We start from the raw sequence: 12,679 nt of genomic DNA, 5'->3' as shown, positions 1-12,679 counted from the left end.
GAATTCTCACCAATAAGATACAAGCATTTGATCATGATTACTAACAAATACTGGGTGACTTAAAAAAAAGTTACTTCAAATCATTTTGATTTGTCTTCAGTTCAATTTTGCTTTTATGATATCTACAACCATATAGATCTAAATATTAGTTTTGTTCCCTGCAGATTCCTGATATAACTATCAACTAGTTTGCTTCCTTATTCTTATTGGCCTAGTCACAAGAATCAACATTTCATAAGGGAATGAAGCTAATTCCTGATTCTGATATTTTAATCAACAAAAGACTTCCACTACCTGTAGTTTGAGTAACAAAAATCTCTGAACCCCCAAAAGTTTGTCTGAATCCCAAACTTCATATGATTTTCAAACCTATTCCTATATATATATACCAATTGTTTCATAATAATCCCCTAAGTACATCACAACTAAAACCTAGCAATAAAAAACAACCACAAACATAGCTGAATATCAGACCAATGGATTTATTTGGTTAAAATGATTTGACTTTTTACACAATTGTGGGAAAAATCAAATAATATAAATTCTACTTTTAATGTGTACTTCAAGATTTATTTTGAGTTAGTACGCAGGTTTTCAGATGAAGCCCCCCAGTCAGTATTTGGGGCCAAAGACAAACTGAGAACTTGATAGAGAATAAGAGGCTAATTCTTTCTGTACAAGGTGAAGACAGTAAAGGTTATGAGTAGAGACACTAATGGGCAGCCAATAAAATTAGCAATTTAACAAGATGATCAATAATAGAAGCCTGATCCACAAGTTGGTCTGTAACAAGAAGACTGGCAGCTCCTAGAAGCCAAGTAGGTTGGGCGGCAGAATCCAGATCCATAGCCCAGGGAAGGGAAGCCGCAGCCTCCATAACCCAGGGATCTGAAGCCACTGGATCCACAGCCCACTGAGTAGCAGCTCCTAGATCCATAGCCCAGGGGGCGGCAGCTGCTGGAGCCAAAGCCTAGAGGCCCAGAGTAAGTCTTCTGGCAGGGACTGAAGAGCGTGGATGTCCTGGGGCGGTAGCAGGAGGTGTGGCAGGGGCTGGACTCCACACAGGATGTCTGGTAGCTGGTGGGCCCCCAGCAGGCCTCGTGACAGCCCCTGTAGAGGGAGGAACCCAGCTGGCAGGTGCTGGGAGAGCAGAGGTCAGTGCTGTAGACCAGGGTGCTGGGGTAGGAAAAGCCACAGGAGGAGCCTGGGTAGCGCAGGTAGCCCCCACAGGAGCGGGAGGAGAAGTTTCCAGAGCAGCAGTTGTAGGACATGTTGACGGGAGCTGTGAATTCAGCTGAGTTACACCGAGAAGATCTGAGTTTGGATGCCACTCCTGGAAGGGACCATTTATATATTTTCAGCTGTGGGTGTGGCACCTGACAGGGTCATCCTTCACGTATTTGGGCTCCCACATTTGCATATAAGTAACTTAGTAATCTTTGTAATTGCAGTTAACATGCTTCATCTTATATTTATGGAAGAACTCATTTTGTTTTTACAGCTCTGCGTCAATGAAATACATTTATGTTACAAATGCTATGACTGTATGTGATTAATGCCCACTCCATTATGGCCAGGAAGGCCTCTCTTATTTTCTCTGGCCATGATTTACACACCTGCTCCTGCTTTGGCTGGGAAATTCTTTCTGTCTTTGGTGGGGATGGCAACATACTCATATTTTTGTCAGTGGCCTAGAGGCAGAAATCTTATTGGTTCACACTCTCCAAAATAGTTTGCCATCTATTATTTACTATAATCAATGTTTATAATTCCTGTCTCAAGGCCTATATAAAAGTAAGCCAGAGGGATTGAGAGATAACTAAAAACAGATATCATCTTGAACACATATCTAGAAAAAAAAATAGTATTTAGAAAAAAGAAATAAAAACAAAAGCCAAGGAAAAAAAAAAAAAGGAAAACACCAATATGGACAAATGTGAAAAAAGCAAACCTCACCTCACTGCTAAGATGAGGTAGGAAATAAGTCACAGTAGCAGAAGGATGATCAGGGTTGTCAGGGTTTACAGCTAACTGATGGATACTCCGTCCTGAAAGCAAATCAAATGCTTTCAAATAAAGTTATTTAGTAGTTTTGTATGATGCATTCATATTTGTAAGTGTTCTGGAGCCTACATGCTTACAACACCTCTAAACCCCCACCTCAGTATTCTGAAAGCCTTCTGAGTATTTTCAGAGTAATACCACCAGCTTTTATGTTTTTCCCTCTTCGTGTGGTATGTGACCCTGTCCCAGCCCTCTTTAAAGAGATGGATTTAGGTTTTGTGGGTATTGAAAAGTACAATTTGGGGAGCCTCATTAAAAATACCATATTATTAATATAATAATAGATATAAACATGGATATTAATATAGAATAAAGATTTCCAAAGTTAACAAAACTCAAGACATCACAAAATCAAGACATTATCATAATCATCTATAAGCTTTTCCTATATTTTTTGGCTCCAACCTCTTGGATCATCTCTGCATATGACAATGATTTTTTCAACATGATTTTCTGCAGAACAAATGGAAGTAAAATTCAGTGTGTGTTTTAGAAATAGTATATCAGAACTACTTGAATTATTTTTTAATGACACAGAAAAGTTTTTTTTTTACATTGCCATTTCTTTTGAGCAATGCCACAGCGGTAACATCCTCTGTCATTTCTTTTCAGCAGGGCTTCAAGACGGAGATTGTGCACCTCTCATCCAGATGTCCCTGGTTCACCTCTCACCTGTGTCTGTTGGCAATGGGGGCTGTGTGTATGAGGATTGGCTACAAACAGCTGTGGATCCGGGGTTTTAGGGGTCTCCTAGTTTGTGGCAGAGCAGTGTCTTTGTTCCAACCCTTCTAAGGTTTATAAGGTCGACATGGGGGCTAGATGTATTAGAATAGTGCAGGCAGCCTCCGGAGATGCCCACGGCCTGAGGATACCACCAGGGACTCTTAAGCCATAGCAGCATAGCAAGAGCAGCAGGTTCCTTCCGGTCTCCCTGGGAGTGCTAATAGAGCTTTGGAAAAGGTCAGGCAACAGAAGAACCCTCAAGCTTACCCTTCATTAAGTTACATCTGTCTCTGTCTCTGCCTAACGTGCCCCGCCCAAGAGGTCTGAGCCTGTGCAAATTTGTGATGTTAGGGGTTCAAGAAATATAAAGAAATATAAAGCCATGGCTTATGTCATGGAATTGCAAATCTATGTAATAAAAAGATAATAAAATTATACAACAGATACTAAAAGTATCAGCTTTTCCTTAATGTAAATGTATGTTTAATTGGAATTTTCTTTAGAACTCACTATATAAAACTTGCTTAAGTCAAAGAAATGACAAAGAAGCTTCCCGCACATCAAACAGCTGCTTTTAACAACTTTATCCTGTGATCTTCTAAATATCTACATTGTTTTCTGTAAGCTCTTGGCAGCTAGGTGAAAAGTTCTAGGTCACATGATGCCGTGAAGACCATTTCCTTCTCAAATCCCCATTTTCCAAAGAACTTTTTGAAAGTAGTCATCCTATCACAACTAAGGGTAACTTTTGTTGAATGGAAATAGGACCAGTGTTAATCAAATTAACAAAGTCAGCCAATGTGTTGATCAGGGCTTGCTCTTCTAACTTCCCTCCCTGCTTTGCAATAGTGCCCTTCTCCTCTTCATGCATATCCTGCTTTTTCTACAGTACTGTGGTGGTTAATGGTACCACTTAAAATAATAGACCACAAGGGCATAGGTCCTCTGTCAAATCCAGCCCATATAGGTGTGTTCATCTCACACATGCAGGCCACCATGGGCTTTTTACTGAACTATAAAGTAGTTGCTAATATTCAACAATCAAAAGATTCACAAAAATTTGGATTTGTGATTTAAAAAAAAATCCAAAAGTCTGGTGATGCTGGGTTTCCTTGCTCACAGTTGGCTGGAGCTGAAGACAAGCTGCTCCACTGATGTGGGACATGCTTCTTATCATCCCCACTACTCTAACCACCCCTCTTGTGTCCCAGTTCCACAGCCAAATTTCAGTTGTGACTACGCATCAAGCCTGCACTATTATTTCGTTGTGTTGGTTAATGTCTCTATCAGAAGTGAGAGAATGTGAGATGAATTAAGAAGCTTTGGGTTTTAAGAAAATTTCTGAAAAGTATTTCCTTGTGCACTTGACAAATATTCTTTCATGTTTAATAGGAAAATACATCATGTTGGTGACAATGGATTAGAATATGAGACATCAATCATCAAACAAATCTCAAATCCACTGAACCACCTCACTTATATTTATGACCTGCCTGCATCATGTAGTGATTTGAAATAATCTCCTCTGACTTCAGATACTTTATTAGTCAGCAGAATTTGAGTTGGTTTTTATATGCTGGGCAAATGCTTAAATCAGTGGTGTCTAACTTCGGATATGGAACAACGGGTTGTTTTAGAACATACAAATAAACCAAAACATATTTGATTAATTAAAAAAACAAATGATTAAATTCCTCTTAAGTCTTTCTCATTGATGGTTCTGATGTATCACCATTTTTGGAAATTACTACCTTAAATTAAGAGGTTAATTTATAGCCAGGACCCCACAGGAAATCCTCATAACCCTGTGAAATTATACTATATATCTGACCATTGTAATCCCCTCTGGACAGGGCTTGTCTGTCAAAGTATATAAAGTACATTAAAAATAGAGAAAAGGTAACCTATTTTCAGCTTGCACTATTGTAATTTGATTGTAAGGTGCAGTCCTTGATAATAATATGTTATCTTCTCTCTTCATGCTATTGCAAAGATGTAATAGCTATTACAAATGCTCTCATTCAGGAATGCCGAAGATGGATTTAGTGGCGTTAATATCCATCATGCAAGATGGAACATCTTAGAGTTTGAACAGAGGCCGTGTCACTACCCAGTGACACTGTACAGATGGTCTCATGATGACTAGTAATGACTCCTTTCACCATAAATGCCAGAGCAAATAGTGATTTTGACAGACTATGACAGCTGAAATTGGGAGGCAGAAGAAAAAGGGACTTCAGTTAGAAATTGAATGAATGGCATGATGAATATGTGTGTAGCACAGAAACAGTCCCTGGATATAGGAGGCACTTCACAGATGTTGATAGAATGAAAAGGGAAGTTAGACATGCAGATGTCTTACCTGAAATCAAGCATCTCAGAAGCCTATATAAATGGTAACTACTTTGCCTAGAATGCCTTTGTTCATTCTTTGATTGGGCAGCTGGGTGAAGGTTGGCTATAGCTGTTAATAGAATTGGAAGCTTTTTCACTCAGAAGTTGGAAGCCTCAACAGTGGGTCAGATGTAAACCATGGGCTGGCCTTTATCAAGCTGGAATCAAATCCTAGCCTAGTGGCAAAAAGCAAGATAAGGGGAAAAGAGAACATGCTAGAAGATGCGTGTGAGTACCCTTCCTTCTGTGCCATTTTTGAAAGGGGAAAAGGTCCTTTATCACCCTCACAGGTCATGCAATAGAGGGTGACTCGCTTCTTCTGTGCCTCGCATCTCAAACCCTTAGTGGGGAGCATGCAGACAGGCAGGTTGTGGGGACTGTGGGCTCTGACGCCATGGCAGCATCTAGGGTTGAACGTTTACAGCTTCCAAGGCCCCAGTGGGTTTGTCTTACAGGCTCTTTCAACTTAGCAGTCCACAGCTGGCTTATGTTAGTCAGCTCAATTAGACCCTCTGCCTTATCACGAGGACAGAGGACTTTCTGTATCTCAGGATTCTTGCCCTAGCGTACCAGAAAAATCAGATCACATGTGGGCTTGAAGGATTAGTGCAAGGTGTTACTGAGTGGTGGAAGTAGCTCTCGGCAGATGGATGGGGAGCCACAAGAGGGATGGAGTGGAAAGGCAGTTTTTCCCTGGAGTCAGGTCCCTCAGCGGCTGAGCTCTCCTGTAATGGCCCTCAGCCAAATTTCCCTTGGTGTTCCACAGTTGAGGGCCTGCCAGCGTTTGTCAGTGTATTCTTCTGCTGGTGTGTTCCTCTTGACGTCCAGCCCTTGGTGTGTTTGCCCACTGTGGTCTTGGGGCTTTTATAGGCACAGGAGGGGGACATTGTGAGCCAGGGTGGTACAAAGTGCTTCTGTATTTTCAGAGCTCTAGAAGTAGAGGTTGTTTAGAAAATGCAACATCTGGGCATGAAAACAGGAGTGCCTGTCGTCACTTAGGTCTGTTGGCACAGGCCCCACCCAGCACTTCCCTGCCCCCTTTCCATATCAGTTTGAGGAATTCTGGCCCCATCCTGATTTTGGATGTCACCATTGCCTTCCTCCTTTCCTTCTGTTTAAAGTCTTTGCTGGAGATTGAAGGAATGACAAAATAGCATACAGAAGGCAACTCCGCATTCACTCAATTCACCCAGCGTTTCTTCATCTAACCTCTGGAGGGTATCCTAGGATTGGGTGAACTTTCTGTTCATGAACTCCCTTTATTCCTGAAGGGAAAACAAACAAACAAACAGACATGGACAAGGAAAATATGGATAGGAGAGGAAGATAAAAGGAAGCAAAAAAGGAGTTTATTGAAGGTGCTTCTGTATTTTCAGAGCTCTAAAAGTAGAGGATATTTGAGGTTCCCCTGTGTTCTAGGCTTGTGCACTCCTTTTTGTTGTTCATTTGTTTGTTTGTTTGCTTATTTTGAAACATAGTTTCACTCTTGCTGCCCAGGTTGGAGTGCAATTGAATGGTCTTAGCTCACTGCAACCTCCGCCTCCTGGGTTGTTTTTGCCTCAGCCTCCCGAGTAGCCAAGATTACAGGCACCCGCCACCACATCTGGCTAATTTTTGTATTTTTAGTGGGACAGGGTTTCACCATGTTGACCAGGCTGGTCTCGAACTCCTGACCTGAGGTGTTCCTCCCAACTCATGTCTATAAGCCCAGCACTCGGCCTCTCAAAGTGCTGGGGTTATAGATATGAGCTGCTGCGCCCAGCCTGGCTTGTGCACACTTAAAAGAAAAGAAAGCAAAATCAAGTGAAGAGTCCTAGGTAGAGCTGTTAGTTCTTCTCAGTTGGCTGAACTCTGTGGTGGGTGGATGATCAGACGCACAGACATGGTAGATGTGAAGTAACCCAGTATCACTTGGGATACTGGGTTAGAGAGAGCCCCAACATCTGGAAAACCTCCAAAGTTCTTGTTTTGTATTTTTCCCTTTCTGGTACTGTAAACTGCCTACCTTTCTTTGTTCACTTTCCCATTTCAGTGCTGAAATACTGTGATGCTAAGATTTGGTTGTGACAATATCGCTGGTGCTTGGAGAATATTCCTTTGCAAGTTCTGTCCCATTCCAAGTGGATTGAGGCTTTCATGAAGGTGGTTAAAGGGCTTTAGGATGTAATTGAGCCTATTTATTCCTGGGTAAGTGTTATGCACATAGTTCCTTCTTTCTTTTTCATTATTTTCCTTGATATTAACTTTTCACTTACCCTCATTCCAGGTTTTGATTTATTTTTAAAGACTTGGAATTTAAGACAACGGACAAATAAGGTAATCTCGGGTCATTGTGGAATGGAGTATGTTTGACCACTCAGAATCTTAAACCCTGATGATTTTAAGAAATGCTGTTTGAAATATGGATGTCAGAATCCCACCAGCCCAGAGAATAGTTCTAAGGAGGGGCCTCCCATTGCAACTGTGAGACAATGAAATGTAGAAACTCAGCATGCATTTTGCTGACAGAATGCTTTGTGGGCAAACCCTGATGCTGTCCTTTCCAGCGCTACCTCACTTTGCCCATTGTGTTATTGTGAGAATGAACTGGGATAATATAAATAGATAAATAGAGATACTGAAACATAAATCACCAGAGTACTGACAGATGGTTAGTAAACCTCTGCTGAAATAACAAAGCAAACCCTTGCCAGGTGATGCTGATGTATCAGATTTGAGAACCACTGCTGGAAACAGTTTTAAGTATGTTTTTATGCTTCGATTCGTTTTTGGCATGAGGGCAAAATGTTCAGGACTAAATGAGAAATTTGGAATTTAAAACACTATCCTTATTTCAAAATAAAAATATAGCACTTGCGACACAATATTGAAAGCACGGTTTTAAATCTTTATGAACCCAGTCAGCTTTTCAAAAGTCAGTGATCGGTAATCTCCTTACTTAACAATTTAGTTTTATGTTCTTATGGTGTTTCTTCTTCATTTATCTTTCTTCTCTAATTTGTCTTGTTTTAAAATTTCCATCTTTTTTTTTTTTACTTTATTCCTGTTCCATTCTCTGTGTTTTTTCTTTATGCTTATTTTAAACACTCTTTTTCTTGGTTTGGCTTTCTAAACTGGGAATAATTTCAAACTGAGGAAGTGTTTCTTTTTGTTCTAGCAATTAAATAGCATTGCTTTTCTATTTATTGGTTGAATAAAGTTAACTCTCCTTTACATTTATTTCCAAAAGGAGTTGAGCATTTTTATTCATTTCTTTTAAAATGTTCTAAATTTAATTGGTTTTATTGGTACTTGACTTAATTATAGACTAGAAATCATTGAAAAGTTTCCAGGTTCTAGTTTACATTTTAAAATTTCAGCATTATAATGCCTTTTTAATTGAATATTCTCAAAAGGCGAACAGTTCCAAGATGAGCTGCAACAATGGCCCTAATGAAACCTTTCCAAATCCACACATATTTGGCCTCCAGAGCTATTAGTCTGTTGTTACTTTAAGACACCCTAGCTTTGTACAGTACTCCAACTTAACTTACCAGACTGGAAAAACTTGGAAGATAAGGACAATATCTGTTCCTCAGTTATTGACTTGCAATGGACTTTCAGTAATGTTTATTAAAAAGATGAATATAGTTATTTTTAGTATGAACATTATTACTTTTACTTGTTGAAAATGGAAAATATATGATTATCATTTCATGAACTATGAGATTTTGCTGCCTGATTCCTTAGAAAACAGACATAAAGGGCATGGCATCTGGTCACCATGAGATGGCAGGAAATGGGAGGTGGCAGGGGACCCTGCCAGGTTGCATAGTGATTATTGGACATGAAAATAGCCACTTTCATACTTTAAATAAGAAAGGAATGATCTGTGTCTCTTAAGTGCATGAATAAAACATATACAGCCATGTCTGCAGGGGCAAATCAATTTTATTTTAATTAGATAACTAATTAGTGAAACTTCAAAGGACTCTGAATACCAGGATGTTTTCTCCCTATACCAGTGGACGTAAAGGTATATAAAATTCTTTAGGACAAAATTTGTTAGAATTTCTTATTCAACCCAAGGAAAACTGAAGTCGGAACAGTATCTAATTAAAAATCCAAAGTATGATTTTTTTTTTTTAACTTTTAGTGATGATCTGTCTCCTGTTATATGAGTTGAATTTTGTCCTCCCTTGAGATTTGTATTTTGAAGTCATAACCCCCGCACCTCAGAACGTAACCTTATTTGGTGATAGAGCTTTTATAGAGATAGGCAAATGGAAGTGACATTATTAGGGTGGACCCAATTCATTCATATGACTAGTATCCATACAAAAAGGGAAAATAAGGACTTACAGAGACAGACACGAACAGAGGGAAGATAACGTGAAGAGTCACAGGGAGAAGATCATTCAGGACGATTTAGGGAGATGGCCATTTGGGGAGAAGTATCCAAGAAAGAGGCCTAGAACAGATGCTTTCCTCACAGCCCTCAGAAGGACCCACCTGCCAATACCTTCATCTCAGCCTTCCAGCCTCCAGGAATGTAAGACAACACATTCCTCTTAAGTCACTCAATTTGTGGTACTTTGTAATGGCAGCCCAAGCAGACTAACATATCCACCATCTGTCAAAGAGAATTCCTCCCATCACAGGAACTGAGTGACCACAGGAACTCCCTTTTCTCAGTGTCTACCAAGTTTCTCCTGGCCAGTGAAGAACCTGCCAGACAGCCTGTGTCCTCTTATAGACACTCTTCATCACCCTGTCCAGAGGACAGGACTTTGAGCATGAAGCTGTGGACTCTGCAGTTTTCAGTCTCTGTGGATGTGGGACCTCCCTCGCCCCAGATGATGGACCAGGCTTCGGCCACAAGCCTAATTGCTCCTCCAGGAAAAGTCAGTCACCTTATTCCCAATCAATTTGTGGTCACAGGTCTAAAAAGCAGCATGTTGCCTTTCTAGAATCTCATAAATAGTTCCTTACCTTTATTACTAAAGAGATTGTAGATTTTCTAACTCATGAACTGCCTATTCCTTTTCAAAAAATGGGATTTTCAAAAGCCATCTTCAAGAACTTAGTTGAAGCTTTTTTAGATACCAGTGGCCTATGCTATAGCTAGAAATCTGCACATTGTTAGTCCTGAAATTATCTCTTCTCCTTTCATTTTCTCCCTTCTCTCTCCCCTCTCTGCCACTCCTCTTCTTAGAATACATTTTACTTTTCATATTTTCAAGATCCCCTTTTTTCCAGTGTGTCTCACCAAAATAGAAATATTCCAGCTTCTTTAAAATCATTTCCCTAAGTTAACATAGAAATCAGGTTTTTGGTTTTACTTCATTTTGCGTGTTTTGTACCCCTCTAGTCAGTTTCCTCTGGCATGAAAATCCATTGGTCCTGCTAGGGAAGGCCATTTAACTGTAAGGTATAGCACTTCTGGATACTATTCAAGGCAGGCACCCAGATATTGAGAGCACTGCGATAGCTATATTTTTAATTATCTTTCCTATTTAATTTCTTTTCTTCTCTTGGTTTCTATCCAAACGTGGAGCCACAAGGAAGATGTTTTTTAAGTCTGAATAGTGATTAGCTTTTCCCCATCCCTTGTGTGATAAATCAAAGAGTTAACTTAAGAAATGCTTTGAGAAAAGTTATTTCTTCTGTGCTAGCTGTTCCACTTGAGACCTAAGTGTTATCTCAAATACACAGAATCTAAATTCAACCTAAAGTTAAAGTTAGGATATGGTTCTTGTAGTTCCAAAATATATTTCAGGCTCTTAAAAGAGTCAAAATTTGGGGGAATTTGAGAGAAGAGTTCATACTAGTAACTCAGATTACAGTGAACTCATAAACTTCATTTTTTTCCTTCATTTATGCATCTATACAACAACTCATCTGATCAAAATGAATAATACCTATTCTGTTTAAAAATCTCATGCTTAGAAGAGTAAATGAAATAAATAGGATAAATAAGTGAATGAATAAAATAAATGAAATTTGCAGTCATACACACCTAAGCTTGAGCATAATTCTATCATTGATGAGAGATGACCTTACATTAAGTTATTAAGGTTTGTTGGCCTCTGTTTCAACATCTAGAAAATGTGAGTGGTAATAACATGTATTTCTTTGGAGAATTAAATGAGACTATATATGTACAATTCCTGCTAGGGCCTTTGGACATATGTTGGTTCTGCTACTTTCCAGCCCTTCCGTCTAGCTGTCATGTTGCTTTATTTACGTCCTTTTGTTTTGATCTTTCTGTTTCCAGGAAGTCTTCTTGGACTAAACTTCCTCAAGTTCTTAGCGTTGTGTCTGTGATTTTTCCTCTGTGAGCTCACTTTTGATTTTTTGTAGTCCTGGTCTTGTCTTTTTAGGATTTTTATGCTCATGTCTACCTTTCCTATGGCATCTAAACTGGAAATCAACATGAAATAATATGCAGGGTCAGCTTTCAGAAAAGTGTGATGAAATTGACAAATATATTTAAACCAATGAAATTTGTTGGAGAAAAGTTAGAAAAACCTCATGGAAGAAGCATGTTTTGTGGTGGATTTTCAAGTTAACTCTTTGGAGTTCGGTTGAATTGAGATACTCAGGAAAGATCAAGGACTTTATAAAAGGTTAAGAAATAAGGATGAAAGTGTTTTTGTCATTTATTTAAGGGGAAGTAGAATATTTTTTGTATCCTTGAAGTCTAGGGTGGTAGCATAAAGCTGTTGTAGATCTCAGGCATTGAATTTACTGGCTTGGGTAAATCATGGATAAAAAACAATGTTTTTTTTTTTTTTGAGATGGAGTTTTGCTCTTGTTACCCAGGCTGGAGTGCAATGGCGCGATCTCGGCTCACCGCAACCTCCGCCTCCTGGGTTCAGGCAATTCTCCTGCCTCAGCCTCCCGAGTAGCTGGGACTACAGGCACACGCCACCATGCCCAGCTAATTTTTGTATTTTTAGCAGAGACGGGGTTTCACCATGTTGACCAGGATGGTCTCGAGCTCTTGACCTCGTGATCCACCCGCCTCGGCCTCCCAATTTTTTTTTTTTTTAGGAAGGAAGGGGGGAAGGAACCAGGAAAGGAAAAAGGGGATTATTCTTATTAAAAAAAATGAAGGAGAGGAAGAAAGAGGAAGAGGAAGAGGGAGAGAGAACGGAAGTGTTGCTTTATTGCCCCGGGTAGAATGCAGTCTAAAAATGGGTATTGAAAAACCTCTTTTATGCTTAATAATGGAAACAGGAAAAAAAATAAAAAATAAAAAATAAAAAATGAGGGAAGAAAATAACAAACAAGCAGCCAATCAATATTTCATTTAAACCTGTGAGTAGGTGTGATGTAGTACTGATAAGAGTGTGTATTTTGTGTATTTAAAGTGGAGAGTTCTATAAATGTTTATTAAGTTTACTTGTTCCGGATCTGAGTTCAAGTCCTGGATATCCTTGTTAATTATCTGTCTCTTTGATCTGTCTAATATTAATGTTGAAGTCTCCCATTATTATTGTGTTGGAGTCTAAGT

General features: G+C 39.4%; 1 protein-coding gene across 1 annotated transcript; it reads right to left on the bottom strand.

Annotated features, from left to right (window-relative positions):
• Positions 1 to 462: 462 nt before the first annotated feature.
• On the bottom strand, positions 463 to 1,372 carry LOC108313533 (keratin-associated protein 13-1). Its single transcript, XM_017541958.2, has one exon. It carries the CDS (start codon positions 1,269 to 1,271, stop codon positions 753 to 755), a length of 519 nt encoding a protein of 172 aa, XP_017397447.1. The 5' UTR covers positions 1,272 to 1,372; the 3' UTR covers positions 463 to 752.
• Positions 1,373 to 12,679: the final 11,307 nt, after the last annotated feature.

Source organism: Cebus imitator, unplaced genomic scaffold (assembly GCF_001604975.1).
Source record: "Cebus imitator isolate Cc_AM_T3 unplaced genomic scaffold, Cebus_imitator-1.0 Scaffold138, whole genome shotgun sequence".
Lineage (NCBI taxonomy): Eukaryota > Metazoa > Chordata > Mammalia > Primates > Cebidae > Cebus > Cebus imitator.
This window is presented reverse-complemented; position numbering and strand designations above follow the sequence as displayed.